This window comes from Phalaenopsis equestris, unplaced genomic scaffold (genome assembly GCF_001263595.1).
Source record: "Phalaenopsis equestris unplaced genomic scaffold, ASM126359v1 Scaffold000291, whole genome shotgun sequence".
In the NCBI taxonomy this organism is placed as follows: domain Eukaryota; kingdom Viridiplantae; phylum Streptophyta; class Magnoliopsida; order Asparagales; family Orchidaceae; genus Phalaenopsis; species Phalaenopsis equestris.
In genome coordinates, this window is record NW_018164733.1 from 369,635 (window position 1) to 396,830 (window position 27,196).

Sequence of the window (27,196 nt, forward strand, 5' to 3'; positions counted from 1 at the left end):
TTCTTTCTCTTCTGTCTACTTTCTCTCTCAATCCGCCGAACTTATCCATCGTCGGTCGGCTGCCATTGGCGTGAGTGGTTTCACCTGGTGAGGTTTCAAAGCCTCTGAAAACGCTCGGTGAAGGATATTGTGAATAGAAGCAAGGAAGTTTTTTGTATTTTACTTTCTCCCTTTTCTTCCTTGCGTTTCTATAACTATTGATAGCAGCCGGTGGTGAGGTTCGCTGGAGAATAGATTCAGGAAGGCGGGATTGCATTATCATTCCTTACTGCATCGTGGCTATTTATTCTACCTCAATGGATTTGGGTTCTGAGGTAAAACCTACCCTAAATGTTGGTTAAATTATGCATTAGGCATGCGATTAAGGTGAAATTGTTTTGATCAGTGGATGTTTCTCTGTATTTTGAAACTATTTCACTCGCTTAGGTGATTGGTATTAACGTTGGGTATCGGTTGACGCACGTAACTAAGATTTATATTTGATGACTTGTTTATTTATAATCATCATGTTCTTTCTTCTGTGAGATGAGTCTTTTTTGCTTTGGCTGGTTTCCTTTTAGTTATCAATATAATTTTTCTGTTCAAAAGTTATCTTCAACAGGAAAGAAAAAAAAAATTGTATGACTTATAGTAAGCTGCACTTGGAACACGGAGTGAAGTTTTAGAAATTGATTTAGAGGACTTCTAGAATAATTACCTTTAGAGATAAAAACCTATGAATCTTCTTCATGAAGAAGGTGGTTTAGATAATAATTAATTTTCTTTTATGATTTGTTAGGATATTTATCTGGTTAAACTATTTGCTGGGATTGTTCGAAGGAAGCCATGGAGATCTATTCTATTTGAACATAGAATGACTATTTCTTGTAATTATGTAAGTTTACAAATATAAATGATGATTTATATAGATTTGCTAGTAAATTTCACACCACACTCAATTATTATACCTTTTTTTTGACCTAAACAGCTATAAACATAAAGTACCTGAGTTTGAAGAGACAGTTCGTGAAGAAAAAATGTCTACTGACAAAGTTCTTTTGACTTACAAGCGGAAACGCTCATCTTTTCAAACTGATTTTATTCATGACACAAAAGCAACCAATTTATCTTCTAATATTCAAAGGGGATCATCATGGATATCCAGTCCTAAGTTTGAGTGCAATGCAAATGCTGAGAAACTCAACGATCATCATTCAGTAAGAAGGTTTATCACTTGTAAATATTTATTTTATAATTAAGTTGCACTTAAATTTTATAGTTTTGTTAATTGCACATGATATTTAGTATTCTGATAAATTTCCTCAATTTTGTTGCTGTATTTTTGCTAATCAAAGATGCTGGACCACTAAGAACATAACAATTGCTTAATTTGTTTCTTTCAATTGCCGAGAAAATTATATGAAGTTGTTTTTCAATAAATGCGGACATTTAATAGCTCTGTTAGAAATGTGTTTATCAAATCATTTAATTTTTACAAAGATATGTATGTTTTCAGGTCAACAATATTTGCAATGATAAACACACATGTTTAATCGTATATCAGGTATTTTGATGAATCATTGCATATTTATTAATGAATACTTTTAAATACATCTCCACGTATAAACTGTAAAAATTTTCAGGCAAAATAAATTTAATATATCACATGGCACTCAACATGAATTAATGAAGAACGATGATTAACTAGCTAATCCCAATTAGCTGGGGATAAGGCTGGAGTTTTTGTAGGTAGTATTTGTAATTTGTTTCTTAGATTAGTACATAAAAAATAATTTCTATTTACATATGTGATTCATATTTTTCTGTATTGAATGCTTGCTTGAACTTATATTCATTTTATAAAGTTAGTTCCTAAAATTTATATATCATACATTGTAAGCTTACTTGAGGTCTTTATAAACTTGTTACTTCTGTATGCATCATCATCATCAGCGTCCTATTATGTATTTGGCATCAGATTTATGAATTTCGATTGTTGAGTCATTCTTATTGAGCATTACATGAGGTGTCAACTCAGTTTTTGTCATGCTTATTTTGTTCTAGGTTTTTCTTTCCATATTAGTTATCTTCCACTCTTATTGGTGCATCTTTTTCCTTCCATTTTACCTGCTCAAACCACCTAAATTCATTTTTTGGGCTACATTCTCTCCAATATTTGTTACTCCTTCATCTTCATTATTATGCTTATATCTCACCCATTCATTTTTTTTTTAGCAAACTTTCATCTTGATTATTTGTTTATTTACTATCCTAATCATACTTTTATTAATTTTTTTCACACGTATTCCTTTCATTACTTGCTACTCTTGAGACTTATTCATTTTACTCACTCAAACTACCCCTAGAAAGTTTATGCTTATGTCTCATTCTTTGTATTTGATATATATATATATATATACATATATATATGTATATTTGATATATATATATATATATACATATATATATGTATATTTGAAAATATTGATTGATAATTATTTGTTTCACTCCTATCAAATTTGCATATCATATGTTGTCTTTTTTATAGCTGCCCCAGGCCTTTTGTATTATAAAAAAATCATCAAATGCTTTTGTTATTTGTTTATTTCAGAACATATCTCATTCATTAAAACAATGTTTTTTGTAAATAACACATGCCAACCATATGTTGAATAATTAGATATGACTTGAGCTTTTAGCCTTGAAATTTGTCCAAAAATGTTGGTTTGACCATCATCAAATTTTTATGCAAAATGAAAGAAAATGAATTTGTGAAATGATAACTAGGAATTATAATCTATTATTACGTACGAAGAGAAACTTTGCTATTTCTAGTCTTATATAGTGAAGATGAGTTATAGTTTTGTTATGAAATGAGTCTTGCATCTTTCTCTGATATTGAAGTGGGTTAGTCCATCACGCACACATTCTCTCCCCTTTAACCATCTCCCCCTCTCTAGCACGCATACGCTGATTCAATCTACTTTTTTTTCAGAAGATCTTATAAATTAGCCTTATTTCTTACCACGCCTTCTCTAGATTCATCAGGGATGTTTTTTGTTTATTATTATTTTATTTTGCTATTCAAATATTTGAATATGAACTATATCATGTGGGGAGCAACACCCTAAATTTCCTTTTACCCATGCTTGATAAAGTTCTTAGGGACTACTCTTCAATGCTTTGTACGATTTTCTTAGAAGTACAAAGGAAGTTTCTTGTATAATGATACTTGAAATGATTGAGGTTGCACCACAATTTTTTTTATAAGATATGTCTGATTTAAATCAATAATTACGCAAATTGGCATTTTCAAATCATTAGCTTTAATTGAGAGTGATCTATTTTCATTGATATGGAAGTCATAATTAATAGTCAATATTTTTCATAAAATTAAATAATATCTACTACTATAGGGTTTATTGATCTTGTAATGATTATATAAAAAGGATGAATATATGAATGATGATGTAGCTTCTAGTGCTAAAAAATTGGAAGTTAAATGCGGTGCATAAGGAGTATTATGAATATGAGCAACGATAGATTTTATCATGCTATTATTAAACCTGGTATGATGAATAACTTATTTATTGGGCAACAAGGTTATCATTAAATTGAAGTTGCGAAAATAGAATAATGATATGCATGTCAAATAAATTAGGAATGTTGGAGTTATAAATGATTTATAGACTTGAGAGTAGCCTTGTTTGAAGATAAAGTGGAAAATGAACTTGTCTTGTGATTACACAATATTTAACTTGTTTTGTGATTTGGCTTTAGGTTGTAGTTGATTTACTAATGAGGCGGCAAATATAACTAATATGAAAGATTTTTAAATAAAAGAGGTACAATGGATTCGAGTTTTCATGTTCAAAAGTTTTTCCAAAAGGTTCACACACTTATATTTCAACTGATTATATAGTAGTTAATTGAATGATTGGAGGGAGATTAATGATTCCATCCCCAAGTATTTTTTTAGAGATCAGATAAAAAGCCAATTATGGTGCGTTTGTGTTTAATTTAAATTTATAAAATTGATGCCAACCAACTCCATGAACTTATACTTGATTCCTACATGGATACACATATTTATGCTTTCATATTTTATTATACATCATTTATGACAAGAAGAAAATATTTTTCATTCAAAATGTAAATAAGAAGTTAATGAATGATCATCTGCTCTTTTTAATTTCTTATTAGTTATTGATTAAATTAATTTTCTACTTATTAGGTGTGTCTATGTTAATCCTAGATTTTGAAGGTTTTCAATCTCATCCTATCAGATTTTAACCAATTTGGTCCTATCATCAATCTTATTATTTTTTAGATTGAAATAGGTGAAAGAGTGCTTTCCATGAGGGTATTTTTAACTTATTAGGATCAATCTTGTGGCGCAACTAAGTTAAGTTGACTCATCATTCCGCTTGGCCCCACTTAATAAATGGCTCGATGAGCTAACAAACTAAGCTTGAGCTAACTTCTCTTTATTTGTTAGCTCATGAGCTAGCTCTTTTGAAAAATGTTGCTATACGATGCACTTAAAATATATTAGCATTTGAGGAGTTTGGTACATGCTATTCAAAATCTATCGAAATTGTATTTTCAATTTCTTGTATCAAAGTACTTTTCATTATTTCTCTTCCTTTTTTCATTTATTTGCTATTTTATCACAACAAATTCTTACACTGAAATCATTCCCGCTTTCATAATAAATGGGCCAATTTATGAACCGGCGGGAATTCATAAAGTAAGCTTGAGGTCAACCTCGTCTTAAGGCTCCCATGAGCGGTGAGCTCCTCATTCGAACTGATCAGGTAAATTCAATTTTTTTTTAGTTTAGTTAAATTAATAAGACTTTTGTGTGATAAAGACAAAATGCGAAATGGGATAAAGGTGGTTGAAGTGGAGGAATGCATTGGGCCTATTGTGTGATAGAAAAGTATTGCTTAGACTGAAAGAAAAAATTTCTTAAGATGGTGGTGAGACTTGCAATGTTCTATGATGCAAAATGTTGACCTTTAAAAGAGAAGCATAAAACAAAGTTAAGTGTTGCTGAGATGAGAATGCTTAGGTGGATAAGTGGCTTGACACTTACAGACAAAATGCCAAATGAATATTTCCGTGATAGAGTCGGTGTAGCTCTAGTGGCGGAAAAAATTAGAGGGAGTCGTCTTAAATGGTTTTATCGCATCAAACGTCGATCATCTGATAATCCTGTTAAGAGAGCAGATGTTTAGATTCAACTTATGTTAAGAAAGAAAGTGTTTCACCGAAAAAGAGTTGGGCTTATCGTATAAAAAATGGTTTTAATCTATTAGAATTAAATGAATATATGACACTCAATAGGACACAATGCAGAAAAATGATTCATGTAGCCGACCCCACTTAGTGGATAAAGGCTTGTTGTTATTATTGTTGTATGTTAATAAGACTTTAATAAATATTATTATTACACTAAGAGCCATATAATTGTATCATATGGTATCTGAGCATGATAATACCCTAAAAAAAAATCATAGAACATTTGATCTACAAAAAAAAAAAAGAGAAAAATATTCCAAAAATATCAAAATAGTTTCTATTGTAGTTCCTAGCCCCCAAGCCTAAATGTTTAAAATCCAACATTCTTTTCTTCACCAAAATTTTATTTCGACAGCTACCGCCAAAATTGAAGCCTCCAACCAATCTTGATTTGTTATCCTACTTTTGCCAAAAATCTGATCGTGAGAAAAGTATGCCTTACTGCCAAGAAAAAAACCCTTAACCAAATATTCATGAACTTACTATGGAGGATATGTAATGAAAAATCCTTCAACTTCAATATAGACTTGCCGCTCTTAGGATGAGATAATCCGGTGAGATCACTTATGGGAACAACAGTAACTCGCCAGATCTTGGGAGGAAATGAATTCCTTAAAACGAGCAATTTTTGGTGACGAAGAACCAATATCCTGACCATTTGACCTATGATTTCAGTGGAGAAGTCAGAATTTTGGATAAAAGTGGATTTATCAGATTATGATGGTTGAATTGGTCCGAACAATTTTATCGAGTGGCTCCAAACAATGGAACAAAATTTTTGGTACAAAAATATTGCCCATGATATAAAGAGTTAAATAGGTAGCCTTGAAGCTTAGGCCTTATGATGGGAGAACCTTAAATGTATTCAACAACGGTAAGAAAAAGATTAAATTACTGCTTGGTCCAAGGTGGAAAGGTAGATGTAGCGTAAGTACCAACCAACACATTACGAACTTGATATGTTTTTGAAACTTCACCATTTATAACTAGATTTCTCAGTTCAGGAGTACTGTGTCCAGTTCAGTCAGCTTATGTTAATGTGTGAACTAGTGGAGCCAAAGGAGAAAATCATAACTGATATTTTAGGGATTGAGACCGTTCACTGATAATGTGGTATAGTTATAACTCCATTGAATATTACATGATGTCCAAACTAATATTAATGTAAAGAGACAACGCAATAGTATCAAGCTGCAAGAGTACACCTAATGAAACACCTAAGTCAAATCCGCTTGAGGAGAAACCCATTCAAAGTGGAGAAGAAATGGAGACTACCAACACTCCTAAATTTGTCCTAGTTAGGAAGTGCTTTATGTGCCATGATTTTGGTTAAATCATTTATGATTACCCAAACAAGTGAACGATATCTTGCACTAATTAGGGAGCAATTGAAGAAATTGATAGTGACATATGAGAGAATGAAGACATCTAAGAGAACAATTTGCTTGCAACTGATAAAGGAGAGATACTATTGATTCTAATTGAGCTCATGGAGAGGCTACAACATGATCAACATTGATTATCTTAGAAGGTTCTGTGTTGAGGGAGTTACTAGGTATCTTGATTGATAGTTTACCTTCTAAGCAGCTTCCATTGAGAGACATTCAACATTTCATAGATCTTATTCAAGGATTTTTATTATTAAACCATCTCGCCTATGGGATGAGACTATCCGAGTCTAAAAAATTGCAAAAACATGTTACAAACTTGATAACTAAAGGCTTAGTTTGTGAGAGTATATTAGTTTAGATGCAACTTCAACTCTGATTGTGCAAAAGAAGAATGATTATTTATTCTATCAGGATAGACTTTTGAAGAAAAAAATATGTTTTAGAGTTGCATGAAATGAACGTGAGAATAGATATTGCAATAGGATTGCCTCCAAAAAATGTCCCTAATGGCGAGGAGTGGTATTATGCAACAAGTCTGTACTTATTTGGGATACAATGATTAGTAGTCCCATTAATGTACTCCTTTGAATGGTTTCTGATTGGTTATAGACCAAATTATGTCCTCAACAATTACGTGTTTATTTGATTTCATTAAAGAATACAAAAATTTACATACAGACCACTCAATTCTTATTTATATACATATGTTACACCTAAACTTCAATTTTACATGCACGCCACCTTACATATCCATGAAAAAGGTGTATTTCACTTTTTAAAGTTAAAATGGTAGCACTTTTGATGTGGTATGAAAGATTTGGGTGGCAGAAATTAAAAAAAAAATATAAGTGTTTAATATGTAAGTACATAGGAATTGGGTGATATGCATGTAAATGCCCCCTGAGGATATTGTTCATGTCTTGGATTCATTAGAGTTATTATATTTTTTTTGAATGTTTTATATATTAAACAGTAAACAATATCCTATATATATTGATATTATGTAATTTATATTATTATTATTATTGAATGCTAATTGACTTGAGCCCTTGAGCATCTCACCCTCCTTTTCTCTTTTCCTACATGCAGGGTGCCTCACCCCCCTTCTCTTTTTTCTTTAGCATAAAGCCTGTGAGTTCCATTCTTTCTTTCTCCCATGAAATTCAATTTCTTCTTCCAAAACTTTACTTAGAACTTTAACAACAAGACAAAATCCTCTCCATTCTATTGTAGACGGTCATCAAGGTTAAAAAGGGAGCACAAACTTGATTCCAATGCTTGAATGGGTCTGCTGGTTGCTTTATTTTTTTATGCGTTTTGATTCCACTTCTAATTCCTGCAATGCACCTGTCGATGAAAACTTGTAGGATTGTTTAGTTTGGAGTTTATGATGAAAAAGTGTGTCTAAGGATTGCTGCCCTTAGCCATCCTAGAGTCATCAACATATCTTGGTTGATTTGTCTTTTAGGTTTTTTTGGTTGTTCCTGAGATCATTAAGCCGTAAGCTCTTTGTCTTCTCCCTGAATGAATCTTAAGGCTGATGCTTTGCTGGTTCTATAGGTCATTTTAGTTGGAGTTGGCGCTGGAGATGGAAGAAGGAGGATCCTCCGATCAGATCCTATTTGGATTTACTACCTCCTATCAATCCTACATAGATTTAATTCGCTGTAGAATTTCTAACATTCTCTTTGATCAAAACATAGGATTAATGACCTCCTTGGGGTTTTCAATCTCTACGCACGTTAGAAAGCCGGAAGAGAAAGTGAAAGAGGAGAGGTAGCTCTTCTTAGGCTGTATTCCTTGAGACATTTTTTGGAAACTTTTTGAATGCTTCTCTTTTTTCTCTGGTCCTTATCAATGACTTTTCTGGCTTCTATGAATAGTTGAGGGAATTAATCCCTAAATTTCAAGTAATTAGGGCTTATTTTTGCCAAATCTAGTGCAAGGCTGCTCGAGATCCTTGGGCTTACCCACAAAATCATTTGTACAAACATAAGATACCGACTCATGGAACATATAAGATGTTTCAGTTGTAAAAATGACCTCCAATGAGGTTTTTGATTTCATACAGCTTGTATTTTTTTTATTAATTTGAACATAAGTTTCACATTTATACTGTACAAACCTTTGTAATGGTCCTTATGAATGTAAGGTACATTCTTTTGAAATTCTGATAATTTTTATAGATTTTTCGCAAGCGTTGCTTGAATAACAGCCTAATCATTTTAGTGGCTATACAATGGCGGACCTGGGAGGTCTTTTTATAAATTCTTATGTGAGGTTCAATTTGATCAATATACCTGTATGTATACCTATTTGTTTGTGTATATCTATATTTAAATATTTATATGTTTGTGTGTGTATTTTTCTATATTTTGCATTAGCAGCATTTAAATGTCCCCCAATCATGCAAGGTACTATTGAAAGGGGGAAGAGGGATTTTTTAGACATCCTTTTGAGTGGTTTAATTTGATTAACATATTCTTATGTATATGTTTGTTTATGTATTTCCATATGCGCCTATGTGGGTATGTTAATAGTTGATTTTCATTATAGCTTTTTAAAATTTAAAAATACTATTATAATATTGATATGATGGAATATTTTGCTGATTTAAAATTTGTTTTTAAACAATATGGACTATTAAAGTATTTTTTTCTTAACATTCTGCATTTAAAATAGCTATCAATGCTTGAAATATGTAGCATAAATACTTGAAATCTCAAGTATTAAAAATATTATTTCCATTTAGTTTTTGGCAAAATTTTAAAAATAGCAATTTTTATAAATATATTATTTTTGATAAATGTTTAATAAAATAAAATATAAAAAAAAACAAAAACACAACATCAATGGACGATTTTGCCATGTCAGCAACAAAATCACTAGTCGACGTTGCGATTTTCCTTCACCACGTCAGCAGGCAAAATCGCCTGCTTACGTGGCAATTTTATTATTATGATTTTTTTTTAAGGAAAAAACTATGTTATTAATAAAATATTATAAAATTAAAATATTCAGTACATTTAGCTTAGTTGATAGAATGTTTTTAACTTTGAGGTATGTTGACCTCATTTTTGTGGGGTCTTTCCTTCCTCTTCATAGGGCCCATGATCTAGCCTTAGGATTTCCCGTATTGACTCTTCTAGAGGACTAGTGTTGGGACCCACCCCTGTTAGAAATTTAAGCCACATCCTGATTCACTTGTAGTGTCTCATGGGTGATCTCAAACGATCATCATTTGATCGAGTGGTTATATTCACGGACCATCATCATTTGGTCGAGTGGTTAAGGACCACAATGTAGAGACTCAGAGAGAGTTCCTAATAGGATCTCAAGTCCTAGGGAAACTCCTTTATGACTTTATCAACACATTCACATGCACAAAATGCACAAAATCCACTAGGTTGCGCAAAGTCAAACTAAAATTGAACTTAAAATGTGAATTTGCACAGACGACCTCAAATGACGAAACAGATTGCGTTAGTGTGTCCGGGACTTTGATTTTAGCTAGGAATGACAATCATATTGCTATAGTTCTGTACACGAGCAAATCACACACAAATCGATAAATTCGTTCGAACTACCCAGATGACGAAACGGACTGTGCCGGCGTGTCTAGAGCATCAAAATTATCTAAAAAAAGACGTACAGTTTGCCAAGACTTCATGCACAAGTACAAAAATGCACGAATTAAGAATTTAAAATATTAAACATTATAAAAAATAACAATAATAATAATAATAATAAAAGAAAGATTCTACTTAAACCCTAACTCACGCACACCGCCTCCGCATTCGGTCGACTCCCTCTTCAGCTCGAGTGAAGCCCTAGCTACTGCGCTCCTCGTTTTCGCAAGCAGTTTGACCGAATGGCTCGCCAATTGCGAGCCTTCCCCTTGGCCTAGGCCACCTGTTCTTTCTCCCTAAATGCGATTTTTCTTCTCCCGTCACCTTATTCGACCACCTTGGGGCTGGTAGATGATGCATTTCCTCTCCCTCTTTGCCTATAAAAATCTCATTTGGGTGGGCTTTTTTGGTTGGCTGAAATTTTAAGGAGAGGGGAAGTGCTGCTAAAAATTTTTCTTAGGTTTGTTCTTTAGTTTGCTTTGAATCTGCATCAAGAGGTAACTCACTTTCTCCTTTCTTCAAGCATTTGGAGGTAAGAATCTCATTGTTTTGCATTCTTCTTCGATTTACTTATAGAGTATATCACACAGTAAGAAGTGTCTTCTTTGTTCTTAAGAAATTTGAGGTTCTTTTTTTTACTTGTTGTTTTTATCCACAAATGAAATGCACATAATGATTTTTGACCCTTACATTCATGCGTTTTGCAATCCTATATGATTGCTTGAAAATGTTTACAATTTAGTAGACAAATTTTAGAACTTATTTGTGGATATTTGTTACTTCACACATACATGAAAATTTGGAACAGTTGCATTTAGCTATTCCTTATTTTATATTATGAATGTTTTGAAAAAAAAAATAGTAAACCTTTTTTCAGATTTTGAAGAGCTGTCAAATTTCTTTTGCTTTATATAGCAAACAATTTCTTCTTTTCTTTGCTCTATTTTAAAGAGCTGTGACTAATTTTTTTTTGTTCTTTGAGAAATGTCGTATCAAATTTTCTTTGTTCTTACAATTTAGATTTGAAAAATTGTAACTAGCTTCTGTTTTGAATCAGGAAAAATTTGCGTCCAGCTTATACTTTGTTTTATAATTGAAATCTTTTGAAAGATTGTTTCTCTCAGTTTCATGATATAAGATGTTTAAAATTGTTGGAATCATATATGAAACGACAAAGTGACTTATAAGTTGGAAATGAGGATTTAAAACTCTTTTAGTATGCTTAATACTTGTAGTTTGAGTGTTATCTTTGCAAAATCTGAAAATGTTGAATGACTCATTTGCAAAATTTGAAAATGTTGGGTGGTTTATTTGCAAAATTCAAAAAATTGTGATGCTTCACTTTTACAAAAATCTGAAAGTTTACATGTTACATTTGTAAAATTTGGAGAGCTTCGATGCTTTACTTTTACGAAAATCTGAATGTTTTCATGTTACATTTGCAAGATTTGGAGAGCTTTGATGATTTACTTTTGCAAAACTTGGAAACTTTAAATGTTTTCTTTGGAAAATTTGGAAAGTTTACAAATGATTTTTTGAAAAGTTTAGGATAGTAATAATGCTTTACTTTTACAAAACCTGAAAGCTTTAAGTGTTTTATTTGAAAATTTGGAAGTCTTTTCGAGTCATTTTAATTTTTAAAGATTTGAAAGTCTTTGTAGCTTCTTTGTTTTTGAAAATTTGAATTGTTTCATTTGAGTCATCTTTTAAATACTAAATTGGAAGTCCCAAAACGTTACTTTTATGTCAATTTAAATGTTATATTCTTGTTGCATTGAAAACTCCAAATGCTCTTTTCGAGTCCAATTTGCTTGATGTTTTGGGAGTTGATTTGATTATTTGTTTTTGAAAGAATTTAAACACTTAGACCGATTAATTGGCGGTTTCGCCCTTAGCTTTGCTGATTTTGTTTAAGTAGGTCGACCTACTCCGTTTATTTTGTTTTGTTTTTCTTTTTCTTCCCAATGGTTAAAAATGAGAATTTTTTATTTAATTATTTTCAGGATTGATTGACGCTTTTAAAAAGTGGGTAATCAGATGGGAGAAAATCAAAAGAAAAATAATGATAATTAATCTGTTGAGATGATTGAAACCGAAGGGGAAATATGATAACAAATCATTCACCATTTTTTAATATAAGAAGGATAAAATTGTAATCGTTAGAATTGTTGAGAATTAGGAGAAAGTAAGAGCTTAAATGATTCAAGAGTTAGGGGCATGAATTGAAAAATCAGTAGACTATCAATTATGACCCTAAGTACTGGTTAAACTTAAGCCTAATTGTTTTAATTAGGATTGAAGCACATTTCATTACCTTTTTGGCAAAATTATAGGTTTACCCCTAGGTCTTAAGAGCATGATAGTGAACTAAGTTTGATTTAAATATGTTCGAGGATTAGTTCGAAAACACTTAATTGAATACAGAACACTTTAAAACACTTTAAACTCAAGTTAAAGTGTATGTTTCCCAGATTTTAAGAGCACACCCTAGAAGAGAGTTTTTCTACCTAATTTTCAAATGGACACTGAAGCTAGACATTTAACCTTAATTTATAAGTTAGTTAAATTAATGGACAGGATATGCACCAGACTGTGGTTCATGACTGAAATTATTGTCATAACTTGATCTAAAATGAAACCCATTGCTCCGAAATTTGAGCTTAAATCTTACACTCAAATTCTTATGGTAATTGGGGATATTCCGAATATCACATATAAACCACCAATCATTAGTCTTTTATACGTGATATTGTGTTTTGTTTTATTTGTTTGTCTTTTTCCTACGATTTGTTTTGTCTCTGTGGGTTACTTTCAGTTTCCTCAGGGCTTTTCATGTGCTACTCAATCATTTATTCAGTTATACATAAACAAATGTTTGTCCTGCTAGCTAAATTTCTCTGCTATACTTTTACTAGCGACACTAATTCCATTTATAGATACAACAATAACAAGAAACTCAGGTATCCAAAGTTTACAGTACATTTATAACACTTTACTGCATTTCCTTTATTGCTATTTATGATGTCTTTCCTTTATACTGCTTTTATGTACTACACCTTATACTATTTTCATTTACTGTACTTTCTCATATCATAGTTAGTTTATGTATACTTTAAATTAACTACAAGACCTTCAAGCCAGAAAATGTTAGTCGGTTTACGTAGGGTGGATCACTACGTGACGTAGCGGACGAAGGATAGCGATCTGCTGTAGCAAAACAAATTCACATTAGCTAATTCTTTCTGTAGAATAAATAATATAATCTATAGGACTTCGAGGTAGTTTGCTTAGCATAACGTTAATTCTCACATTGTCTTTTACGCTTTTACACAACTATGTTGTGCTATGTAAGTCCTAATTCTTTTAGGATTCCGAGGTTACCGTACGGTACAATGTATATCCTTCTCTCTACTTAGGATATTTGCACGACCGGATATCGTGCGAATGTAAGTCCTAAATTCTAAAAATAAATTGCAGGATTAAACATTGAATAACATCATTTCAAAGACATAAAGCCAAACAATAGGATAGTTGGGAAGTCACCGGGGTTCTCCTCGAATTCGTGATATCTCCTACTCTTCATTCATTTATATTCATTAAAATAACTATTTCTATTTGAACCACTCCCATTTGACTTTTCAATGTCCAATCTTGGAAACATAAACTTTAAAATTTTGAAGTCAGAACCACTGATCCTAATCGAGTTTTCTTAACTAACACAATCATTTAAGATGTAATTAACTTTAGGAGCTTGCTTCTATGGAGAACAAATAACCTAGATAAAATAAATCTTATCTAATCCTTATATTAGGTACGAGAGCTTCTCAGTCATACATAAAAGGTTTCGCAAGCCAAACAGATGTCACAAAATTCTTTGCTTTGGGTGGTTGAGCCTACTACAAGTGATATGTTTATTCTTCGGGATAGTGTATACTTGTGGTATCGCGCTCAACCGTCCAAACTATCAAATATACGACTCATTTAATCTCATTTATTTTAAAATAAAAAAATACTAATTTTTCAAAATCAAAATTACATTGATATCTATATATACTTAAATTTAAATTTAAATTCATTTTTTCTAAAATCCCGGCCGACAAATTCTGGCGATTCCGCTGGGGATTAGCAAGTGTATTTTTAAATTGTAATTGTGGGTTTGAGCTTTCAAATTTGCATGTCAATTTATGAAAACAAAACCACCTGATTCAAGATGGAAAGAGGAACTGGTCCCAGCGCAGTCGCAAGAATTTGTCGGCCAGGATTTTGGAAAAAATAGATTTAAATTTGAATTTAAGTATATATGGATATTAATGTAATTTTGATTTTGAAAAAATAGTATTTTTTTTTATTTTAAAATAATTGAGACAAACATGTCTCACATATTTGATAGTTTGGACGGCTGAGCGCGATACCACAAGTATACACTATCCCGAAGGATAAACATATCATTTGTAGTAAGCTCAACCATCAAAACCAAAGAGTTTGGTGACATCTGTTTGACCTGCGAAACTTTTTATGTATGGTCGACAGGTTCCCTTACTTAATATAAGGATTAAATAAGGTTTATTTTATCTTGGCTTTTTAGTTCCCTATAGAAACAAACTCTTATAGTAAATTACATCTTAAATGACCAGAGTCACTTAAGAAAACTCTCTATTAAGATCAGTGGTTCTACCTTCAAAATTTCAAAGTTTAGGTTTCTAAGATTAGGCACGGAAAAGTTAAATGAGAGTAGTTCAAATAAGAACAATTATTTTAAGCAATCCAAAAGAATGAAGAGTAGGATATATCACGAATCCGATGAGAACTCTGATGACCTCTCAACTATCATATTGTTTGGTTTTATGTCTTTTAAATGATGTTATTCAATGTTTAATCCTGCAATTTATTTTTAGAATTTATGACTTACATTCGCACGATATCCGGTCTTGTAAATAATCTAAGGTGATAAGAGGATTTACACAGTACCGTACGGTAACCTCAGAATCCTAAAAGAGTTAGGACTTATATTGCACAACAGAGTTATGCAAAAACCTAAACGACAAGGTGAGGATTTACGTTGCGCCAAATAAACTATCTCGAAGTCCTATGAGTTCTGTTATTTATCCTACAAAAAGGTTTAGCTGATCTGAACTTGTTTTGCTGCTGCAGATCGTCATCCTTCGTCCGCCACTTAACGGTCATGCTGCCCACGAAGAGTTACTTCATTTTAGGTTTAATGTTTTATAGTGATCCACCATAGGTAAACCGACTAACGTTTTCTATTTTGAAGGTCCTGTAATTAATTTAAAGTATACATAAATTAACTATGCTATAAGAAAATACAGTAAATGAAAACAGTATAAGGTGCGACAGATAAAAACAGCATAAAAGAAATATATTGTAAAGAGCAATAAACTTTGAGTACCTGAGTTTCTTGTTATTGTTGTACCTGTAAATGAGATCAGAGTTTTTAGCTAGCAAGACAAACATGTGTTTTTGTATAATAGAATAAATGACAGAGTAGCATATGGAAAGTCCTGAAGAAAACTGAAAGTGATCCACAGAGACTTGAAACAAATCGTTGGAAAAAAATAAACAAATATAACAAAACACAATGTCACGTATAAAAGACCAATGGTAAGTGATTTATATGTGACATTGAAAATGCCTCCAATTGTCATGAGGATTTGAGTGTAAGATTCAAGCTTAAATCCCGAAGTATTGAGTTTCATTTTATGTCAAGTTATGACGAGAATTTCACTATTTAATTTGATTAAATCAATTATGAACCACAACCTGGTGCATATTCTGTTTATTACTTTAAGTAACTTATGAATTAGGGTCAAGTGTATAGCTTCAGTGTCCATTTGAAAATCAGGTAAATGAACACTCTTCTAGGGTGTGCTCCTAAAATTTAGGAAGCTTATAGTCAACACTTTAATTTGAGCTTGAAGTGTTTTAAAGTGTTATGTTTTCAAGTGTTTTTCAACTAATCATCGAACATCTTTAGATCAAACTTAGCTCACTATCATGCTGTTAAGACTTAGGGGGTAAACCTATAATTTTGTTAAACCTATAATTTTGCCAAAAATGTTCATGAAATGTGCTTCAATCCTAATTATAACAATTGAGCTTAAGTCTAACCAATGCTTAAGGGTCTTATTTGATAAACTATCAATCTTTCAATTCATGTCTCTAACTCTTGAATCATTTAAGCTGTTACTTTATCCCAATTCTCAACAATTATCACAATTATAATTTTATCCTTCTTATGTAAAAAAATAGTGAATGATTTGTTACCCTATTTTCCCTTCGGTTTCAATTATCTCAATAGACTAATTATCATTGTTTTTTTTAGTTCTCTCCCTTCTAATTACCATTCTTTTAAAGGCGTGAATCAATCCTAAAAATAATTAAATCAGAAATTCTCATTTTTAACTTAACCATTGACAAGAAAAATGAAAACAAAACCAAATAAATGGAGGAGCTCGACTTACTTAAACAAAATCAGCAAAGCCAGGAGCGAAACTGCAAGTGAGTCGGTCTAAAAACATTTAAATTTTTTCAAAAACAAATAATCAAATCAACTCTCAAAACATCAAGCAAATTGGACTCGAAAAGAGCATATGAAGTTTTCAAGACAATAAGAATATAATTTTTAAAATGACGTAAAAGTAACATTTTGGGACATTTAATTTAGTATTTAAAAGAAGACTTAAATGAAACAATTAAAATTTTCAAAAGAAAGAAGCTCCAAAGACTTTCAAATCTTTAAAAATCAAAATGACTCGAAAAGACTTAAAAATTTTCCAAATAAAATACTTAAATCTTTCAAGTTTTGTAAAAGTAAAGCATTGCCACTCTCCCAAACTTTCTAAATAGAGTTTGAAAAGTCTCAAATTTTTCAAATGTAAAGCACCAAAGTATTTGTAAACTTTTAAAGTTTTTCAAATAAAACACTTAAAGTTTTCAGTTTTTGCAAAAGTAAAGTATCGAAGCTCTCTAAATTTTATAAACGTAACGTAAAAACTCAGATTTTTGTAAAAGTAAAACATCGAAGCTTTCCAAATTTTGTAAATTTAACATGAAAACTTTCAGATTTTTGTAAAAGTGAAGCATCATAACTTTCCGAATTTTGCAAATGAACTACCCAATATTTTCAGATTTTACAAATGAGTCAACTAACATTTTCAGATTTTACGAAGATGACACCTAAGCTACTAGTATTAAGCATCACCAAAAGAGTGACAAATCCTCATTTCCAACTTATAAGCCACTTTGTCGTTCCATATGCGATTCCAACAATTTTGAATGTCTTATATCATGAAGCTGAGAGAAGCAATCTTTCAAAAGATTTTAATTATAAAACAAAGAATAAGCATGCCGCAAATCTTCTCTTGATCCAATAGAAAACTAGTCATAATTTTCTAAATCCAAATTGTAAGAACAAAGAGAATTTGAGACGACATTTTTTAAAGAACAAAATGAAATTAGTCACATTTCTTCAAAACAGAGCAACGTTAAGAAGAAACAGTTTGCTATATAAAGCAAAAGAAATCTTGTAGCTCTTCAAAATCTGAAGGAAAGTTTGCTGTTTTTGTTTTTCAAACTATTTCAAATATAAAACAGAGAATAGCTAAATACAATTGTCTCAAATTTTCATGCATGTGTGAAGTAACAAATATCTCTAAATAAGTTCTAAAATTTGTTTACCAAGCTGTAGACATTTTAAAGTAATCATATATGATTGCAAAACACATGAATGTATGAGCCAATAATCATTATGTGCATTTCATTTGTTCATAAGAATAGAAAGTAAAAGAAAGAACCTCAAATTCTTGAAGAACAAGGAAGACACTTCTTACTGCATGATATTCTCTATAACTAAATCAAAGAAGAATGTGAAATAATGAGATTCTTACCTCCAAATTCTTGAAGAAAGGTGGAAGAGGGTTACATTTTGATGCAGATTCAAAGCAAACTCAAGAACAACCTAAGAAAAAATTTTGGCATCACTTCCCCTCTCCTTAAAATTTCGGCCAACCTGAAAAGACTCCCCAAATGAGGTTTTTATAGGCAAAGAGGGAGAGAAAATACACCACCTACCAGCCTCAAGGTGGTCGAATAAGGTGACGAGGGAAGAAGAATCACATTTACGGAGAAAGAACAGGCGGTCTAGAGGAGAGGAAGGGTCGGCCTGGTGGAATGCTCGCGGTTAGCGAGCCGTTCGGTCAAGCGACTTGCGAAAAAGAGGAGCGCGAAAGCTTGGGCTTCGCTCGGGCTGAAGAGGGAGTCGACTGAATGCGGAGGCGGTGTGCGTGAGTTAGGGTTTAAGTAGGATCTTTCTTTTATTATTATTATTATTATTTTTTTATAATGTTTAATATTTAAAATTCTTGATTCGTGCATTTTTTTACTTGTGCATGAAGTCATGGCAAACTGTACGTCTTTTTTAGATAATTTTGATGCTTCGGACGAGGTGGCACAGTCTATTTCGTCATCTGGGGCTGTTTGGACGAATTCATCGATTTGCGTGTGATTTGCTTGTGTGCAGAATTATAGCAATATGAGTGTCATTCCTTGCTAAAATCAACGTCCCGGATGCATCGACGCAATCCGTTTCGTCATCTGAGGTCGTCTGTGCAAGTTCACATTTTAAGTTCAATTTTAGTTTGATTTTGCGTAACCTAGTGGATTTTGTGTGTGTGAATGTGTTGATAAAGTCATAAAAGAGTTTCTTTAGGGCTTGAGATCCTATTGAGTACTCTCTCTCTGAGTTTCCACATGGTGGTCCTTAACCACTCGATCAAATGATGATGATCCATGAATACAACCATTCGATCAATTGATGATGGTTTGAGATCACTCATGCAAGACACCACAAGAGAATCAAGAAGTGGCTTGAATTTCTAAGAGGGGTGGTTCTCAACACTAGTCTTCTAGGAGAGTCAATACGGGATATCCTAAGGCTAGATCCTAGGCTCTATGAAGAGGAAGGAAAGATCTCAAAAAAATGAGGTCAACAAGGTCATGAGTTTAATCCTCATCATGATTTTTTTTTTGCATTTTTTTTTTACGTTCTACGAACTAAGTTAAATATACTTAATATTTAAAGTTTTTAATATATTATAAGTAACATAAAACTTTTCTCAAAAGGTTTTTTTTTCATAGTAAAATCGTAACGTCAGCAAGCGATTTTGTCTGCTGACATGGCGAAGGAAAATCGCCAAGTTAGCGAGCAATTTTGTCGCCGGCGTGGCTAAATCACTGGCTGACATGGAGGTTTTGTCTATTTAAAATATTTCATTTTTTTAGCGTTTATTTGAAATAATAAATTTATAAAAAATGTTATTTTTTAAATTTTTTCTTTAGTTTTTCTAAAATTTACACAATTTATTTTATGCTAAAGTACGATTTACATTCCATTAGGAGTATGAGGTGAAACCTTCTTAATACGAGTTAGTCTATTACGCTTGCTTGATCCCCATACTAACTCTTTTGTTTGACATTCAACTCTCCCCCCTCCAAGGCAGCTCTTTGCATGATAGTTTCTCTCCTTTTTTTTCCCCAAAGGCTTTAAACCTATTTACAAGTAGTGTGTGCTATATTATATCCAACATCACCAACAAGCCCCACTGCTTCACGTGTTGTTGAGGCTCATCTAATGGAGGATTGGGAAAGAAATTATGTCCAGTGGGAGCTTCCAACCATTAATAAGTATGGTTGACTTTCATAGTCATTTTTCAGTTTTTCATGATTTTTAAGCATTTAGATCACTATTTTGGACATCTATCATTGCATTTCTTAGTTTGAATATATTTCATAAACTTGGCTTCATACGATTATTATGTTATGTGATGATGAATGATGAGTAAAAATTCCTCTGGCCACTTTTTGATAGCTGCTTTTCTCAAATGATTGTAATAATTTTCTCAAATTTTCCTTTTTCCTCTCATTCAGTATACTATTTATATGAATGTTTTTTTCACGATGAATATTATGTAGATTGAGTTTTAAAGTTTTCTAGATTTAGTAGGAAGTGCAAATTTAACTTGGTTGGACATGAATGTATTTCCTTTTTCTTAGTGTCCATGACCTTAAAACAATAGATATTCTTTTTAAATGGTGTTTTCCATTATATACCATCTTCGCTGCTTATTGCTTTAGGGTCTGTTTGGGGCGCCCCAAACAGGCCCTTAGTTGTGGTGATTCTGATGTCAGTAAGGACCTTCAGGCTGTGACAACTGCTCTTCTATGTATCATCTTCAATGCATTCGACCTTCTGAAAAGGTTTTACATGTGATTTTACATTTGTACCTTTTTTTTTCCAAAAGTCAAATAATCATAATTTGCATTTTCACATTAATTATGATTTCTCAGGAACTTAATATTTAGAAGAGAGCAGCCTTAAATTCCTCCATTTAAGCTGGATATTATTTTATTTCTTTTTTAACACTTTTGACACCTTTAATCAAGGTTCCTGAGCCTTGAAAGCATCATGATTCCAATAAAAACAAAATTGTATTAAGCTTTTACTTAACAACATGCAAACTTCTTCTAAAGTCCTAACTGATGAACTGATTTCTGCACACCTTTTTGTTTCGATGCTTCTTTCACAGGAAAAATGTCAATGCTCTGCTTGCAATAGCAGATATGGATTCACCAACTCTTTGCAGCAACAAGTTCCAGCAACCAAAGGAATGACACAAAGTCAAATAACCGAGCAAAGTGATACGGTGCCTATGGTACTTCACTCCAGCAGGGTACTGAGCAGTATAAAGGTTGAGAATAGCTCGGTGCAGACAAACTCTCCCATCGTATGCGGATCTCAGAGTAGAATAGGAGATATTGTTCTGATGGATCGTTTGGGCAGAAAAACTGGACTTGGCTACAGGACATGTGCTGAAGAGAGCTCAACAACTCCATTGGCAGTTCATGATGAAATGGGTAACCCGATAAATTTGAATGTGAATTTAACTAGTGAGGGAGAAGGATACAGTTCTGGATGTCCAGAAGTTGGTGATAACAATGATAACGTGTTGCTTAATGATGGAGCTTTAAAGGAACATTCCTGTGGCCAACTTATTACTTTTTCAAGAAGAACAAAAACGAAACAGGATGCAGGTGAAAAGTTAACGGACAAAAATTTGAAAATTGTGGAGAAACAGAGTTTTTCTACCATATGTAGCAGTCGTGTTTTAGGAGCTAACATAAGTTGTGAAGGCTCATCTCATAAGTGTATCTTTGAGGAACAGGTTAACAGTAACCCTATTTTACTTCAAAATTGTGTGGTCCCGTCTTTGCAAGTAGATGTTGCATATGAGGTATGGTATTTTCTCTCCAGGAAGATTTACATTCATACTACTTAATTCCTATGTATTTACATATCTAACTACTAAACTTCCATGTATGCCACCTTACCTATGCATGAAACTTTTAAAAGTTTAAACAGTGGTATTCATGATGTGATTTGAATTATGTGTTATAAATTGTAGAAAGTAGAGTTTAGGTGTTAGATATGTAAATACATAGGCATTGGCAGTATGTATGTAAATGTGCCTTCTCTTAATTTTGATTTTTCTTACATTTCAATAGTATACATTAATGCCTAGCAAAGTGGAATTTACTCTTTAACTGTTACTGTGTGCTGACCTTTTACCTGCAAAATGTTGAAACATTCTTGATTGTGCGGCTTGCATCAACCTAACTCACTGATTTACATGTGTTTATATACTCTTTGTATATTTATCTTCCTATTTTAATGTGGTTAAAATTCAATCTGTTTTTTATTGGAAAAACTCATAGTCAAAGTCATCTTGAAATATTTATAGTGATGCATTCTTATACGTGTTGGCCTATATAAGGAAAAATTAAATGATTTACTATGCCTATATCATAGAAAACTTGTGTGGTATTGATGGTCCAGTGGCTCTTGGACACTTTGATGTGACGTGAAAAAAGTAGAGAAGATAGGAAAAAAGACGACAAAGTTAAACTTGAATTTGGATAAACTGGATTAAAAAGATGTAAGAAGTTGCCCATGCTTAAACAAAAGAGATTGTGATGGGGAGATGAGAATACTTGAAAGACTTGGTTCTAAAGAGAGTATTCAGTTGACGTTACAAAATAACTTCCATTCATCAATAATCATTAATAGTCAATTATTGATAAAAAGGCGTGGATTCATATTTATAACTTATAGAAATAAGGTTATAAGGATGATGCACATAATTTGAAAATAATTTTAATCCTCTTCAATCCTAAAATGTTTTAAAATCGAAATTTATTATTATCCAAGAAGGATAATTGACTCCAATGAAATAACTCATAAAAAGGGGAAGTTTTTAGTATTTACTTAGTATTTACTAGACAATTAAATGATTTTACTTCCACACTTAGCTACTGTAGGGTGGGGAGTAGGTCCGGGGGGAGAAGTTATCGACACCTTTCCATACTTTGTATATGGAGTACTCCATTTAATTTCCTCTGCAGTCTTAGGCCAAAAACAAAGTTGAGCCTAAGAGGGCCTGAAAATTAGTCCAATTTTATTTCTTTGTAGCATGTTACTACTCATTTTTGGTAAGTTTTTATTTTATTTTTTTTTAATTCGTGTTAAACCGGTTGTCTTTACTACATCAATTAAATGATCCAGCAAATATGCCCCTAGATTTTTAATATAAATTTTGTAGGAGGCAATCAATGTGGAGGAAATGACATCACTGGATCAGTTGATAGAAGGAACCTCTATATAGTACATTGAACTACAGGTGAAAGAAGTTTTAGAATTCAAAAATCTGGAGGCTTAGGTTCTAATGGCTCCAAACTTTGTAAGATTGTTAAATTTTAAAATGTGGATTAATACTAGATTCAATGATGATTGTGGTAGTGTAATGCATTTGAAGCAAATTATAATAATTAAAAATAGTATGCCTTATGATAAAGTGGAAAATGAAACTTGATTAGTAATCTCAATTAAATCTTCAAGAAAACACCCACCCTCTTGTTGAATGTGTTTTTTGTTGAGACACTCAATTAGGATGCCTTAATTTCCAATTATATGTTAGGGTCAATCTCAGACGTGGCAGTAAACCCAAAATGTTGATAAACTTTTAATTATTTTGTTCATCATTTTAAAATGCTGTCATCATAAGCATCTTCATAAGGACCATCATCATAAAGTTTATCCAAGTTAGAGATATATCATCATAAACGTCATAAGGAGCGATGATAAATATGTGGCATATGGTACTTTTTGAAAGTGTGTACTTGAGTTGGTTTTATGCATGTCATAACCAATAAAATGCTTTATTAAATGTGTCCAAGGATTTCTAGACGATGGTCATCTTAAGTAATCATCATCAAAAAGTTAACACCAATCTTCATAATATGCTGATGTAGACGATGCCACTAAAACTTCAAAAAATAATGAAGATTCCTATTTAAGAGTTATTGTTGATTAGTGCATCATTGTGGCGACAACATGATTTTGGGGTCAATGGTTTTATTGGATGATAGAAAATAAACATCAATTATGTTGTCCTTCTGTTGCCCATCAACAAGATGAATCTCGAAGGTCAATGGCAAGATGGATTAGCTATGTTGACAGGAAAGAGAAAATTTTGACTATTGATGTGCGATAGGATTGATGTGGTTTGGAACATGTGGAGAAAAGCAAGTTCAAGTGGGTGGTTGAGAGACATGGAGCCCGGTGAACAGTGTTTCAAGTTTAGGTGAGACTTTGGGGGGTACACTGCATAATCCTATAGGACAAAGTGGTGTGATAGCTCATTTGATTTTGCAAGCAGTGCAATAAATTGCCAAATAATTGTGAATTGAGATCCACAAAGTTAAGCAGGTTGCAAACGAGAGGAATCAAGGGGTAAATTGTGCAAATATGGAAGCACATATGTGGGTGGTTGAGAGACATGGAGCCCGGTGAGCAGTGTTTCTGGTTTAGGTGAGGCTTTGGGGGGTACACTGCATAGTCCTATAGGACAAAGTGGTGGGATAGCTCATTTGATTTTGCAGTCAGTGCAATAAATTGCCAAATAATTGTGAATTGAGATCCACAAAGTTAAGCAGGCTGCAAACGAGAGGAATCAAGGGGTAAATTGTGCAAATATGGAAGCACATATGTGGGCTTAGAAAGACGACCGACGCACGTGTTGTATCGTGGAAAAGATGTTAAATATTGAGACTTAAAACTTGATAGCATTAGACCAAAAACGCCTAATCTATCTTCTCAAGATGATAAAGAAGATAGAAGTATGAACTTACATTTTGTATAGGTTAGCAATGCCTAATCATGTAGTCACGTGTGTAAATAGACAGGGTCGGTTAGATATAGAAAGAAGCAGAAGGTAAGACACCCTAAAATGACTAAATGGAGCTAATCTAACTGAGGGATTGAGTCTATCTAGGTTCTCTATTTTTGAGGGGATCATAGACTACATGCAAACTCACAAGGGCATGACATGTATAGGCATCAACAATGTTAGAAACTGGCAAGTAAAATGTCCATCATGATGGGCCCTTGTGCTTAATCACAACTATTATTGGACTCCTATAATAGGGCTTATTTTGTTTTTCTAATATGCCTAGTCTATGAGTGAGTGATATGTGCCGATCCTAGGTGATATTGATCATAGGATTGTGTGATAATGATCGATATAAAACAAGAAAGTGTAAGATCCTAAAATTTTATTTTATACACTTGCCACCCTAGTGTTAATTGTAAAAATAAATGTTATAAAGTTGGTTTCCTTAACATTCCTTGTAAAACAAATATAAATAATATATAATGATAATAAGAGTTTTGCTCACATTACACAAGTATATTTAAGTGCAAAATCATAATATCATTTGAGATGTTATGAAAATCTAAATCTCGAGCATAACGAACATATGGCAAGCAAATGACCAATGCTACAAGCGTGTATCAATATCTTTGTTAGATTGTTGATTTTATATACGATCTTAAGTATGCTAAGCAAATGTATTGTTATTATTTAATATAGGCTCACAGAACAATTCACTAGATGCATACAAACGTGCAAGTGATTCAATGTGGTGACAAAGCTTGAAGTTTGGAGAACCAATTGGGCGGGCCTTCGCCTTGTAATTTCTGTGTGTATAATTGAAGAAGAAAACTTAAGCACTTTGGCTTTCAGCTCAGTGACATGTCAGTGGGGATGGTTGTAGTTGTTGGAGCTTGGGCAAATGAAGGGATATGCAAACATATGTGCAGGAAGAACTTGGAGTGGGTGCTCAGTGTAGGTTGGGTGAATGGGTATTGGACGGACAAAAGCTTCTACTTTGCAAATCAAGCGGAGTCACATCTGGTGCGTGCTCGGGTGTCGTTCTGAAAGGAGGAAGGGGATTTTTGTTGCTATGAATTTACTGCGTGGAGGCGGCAAGGAAAGGAGAGATTGGAGAGGGACATCTCTTAAAATGAGAGAGAAGAAAAGGGGAAGATAGTCTTTTGTGAGAGCAAAATGAGAGGAAAAGTTTTCCTGTTGGGTAATGTGGAGACCCGATCTACCGAAATTTAATTAGCTTCCTGATTAAGAATCTCACCTACCGCTCACCTACTTTCTCACCTACCGCTCACCTACCTCCCACCTACCGCTCTGATGGTTTTTATAAATAGACTCTTTTGGCTTAAAGGAGAAGTCATATCAAGCAAGACCAAGTCAAGTCCTCTTGAGAGTTAAGAGAGAGAGAGAAAGAGAGAGGAAGGGAAAGAAGAAAATAGAGATTTTCTTGTAAACGTCGAGGCGCTCGATGGTGTAATTCCTCAAAAAAAAATCCTCTGCAGCTCCGTGGACGTAGGCAAATTTGTCGAACCACGTAAATCTGTGTCGCTTTAGTTTTTTTTTCTGCGTGCAATTTTTATCGTTCCAATTTTTCACTTTATTGTCGTCGTTTTTCACAACTGGTATCAGAGTTTGGGTACGAATCTAAGGAAGAACAATTAGCGGAGACAAAGTGATGACATCGGAGATCGAGAAGTTCAATGACACATATTTTGCTTACTGGAGGATGCAGATAGAGGACTACCTCTATGGGAAGAAACTTCATCTTCCGTTACTGGGAAAGCGACCAGAAAAGATGGACGAAGTAGAATGAAATTTGTTGGATCGACAGGTTCTGGGGGATATACGATTAATCCTGTCGAGATCGGTTGCCCACAACGTCATCAAGGAAAGGACTACTACAGATCTCATGGCGGCTTTATCTGGTATGTATGAAAAGTCATCGACAAGTAAGAAGGTGCATCTGATGAAAAAGTTATTTAACTTGAAGATGCCGGAAGGTGTGTCTGTTGCTCAACACCTAAATGATTTCAACACTATCACAAATCAGTTGTCTATTGAAATTGATTTGATGATGAGATACGTGCGTTAATATTGTTGGCTTATTTGTCAAAGAGCTGAGAAGCAATGAGGATGACAGTTAGTAATTCTGCAGGTAAATCTAAGTTGAAACATAATGATTTTCGTGATTTCATTTTGGCTGAGGAGATGCGCAGGAAGGATTCTGGTCAGGTCTCGTGTTCAAGTTCGGCGTTGAATGTTGATTCCAGAGGGAGATCACATGACAAGAACTCAAACAGAGGAAGATCAAAATCAAAGTCTGGTTAGCAGACAATCTGCTGGAATTGTGGCAAGGCCGACCACATAAAAAAGAACTGCAAGAATCCTAAGAAGAAGTAGAATGATGATGCTAATGTTGGAACTGAAGAAATGCATGATGTACTATTTCTGACATGTCAGTGGGGATGGTTGTAGTTGTTGGAGCTTGGGCAAATGAAGGGATATGCAAACATATGTGCAGGAAGAACTTGGAGTGGGTGCTCAGTGTAGGTTGGGTGAATGGGTATTGGACGGACAAAAGCTTCTACTTTGCAAA

The 27,196-nt window shown here is 33.1% G+C and overlaps 1 protein-coding gene across 2 annotated transcripts in view; it reads left to right on the forward strand.

Moving 5' to 3' along the window:
• The first annotated feature begins 227 nt into the window (after positions 1–227).
• The window catches only part of LOC110025162, a 42,140-nt gene continuing 15,171 nt past the window's right edge, over positions 228–27,196 (forward strand). Inside the window, exons 1-4 of one of the 2 annotated variants that reach the window (XM_020725469.1) lie at positions 228–314; positions 779–874; positions 968–1,196; positions 20,905–21,609. In XM_020725469.1, the coding sequence (XP_020581128.1) occupies positions 1,017–1,196; positions 20,905–21,609 (885 nt within the window). In that variant the 5' untranslated portion in view covers positions 228–314; positions 779–874; positions 968–1,016. Of the gene's footprint in view, positions 315–778; positions 875–967; positions 1,205–20,904; positions 21,610–27,196 lie in introns of those variants that run through there. The other variant, XM_020725470.1, reaches the window with a different exon arrangement.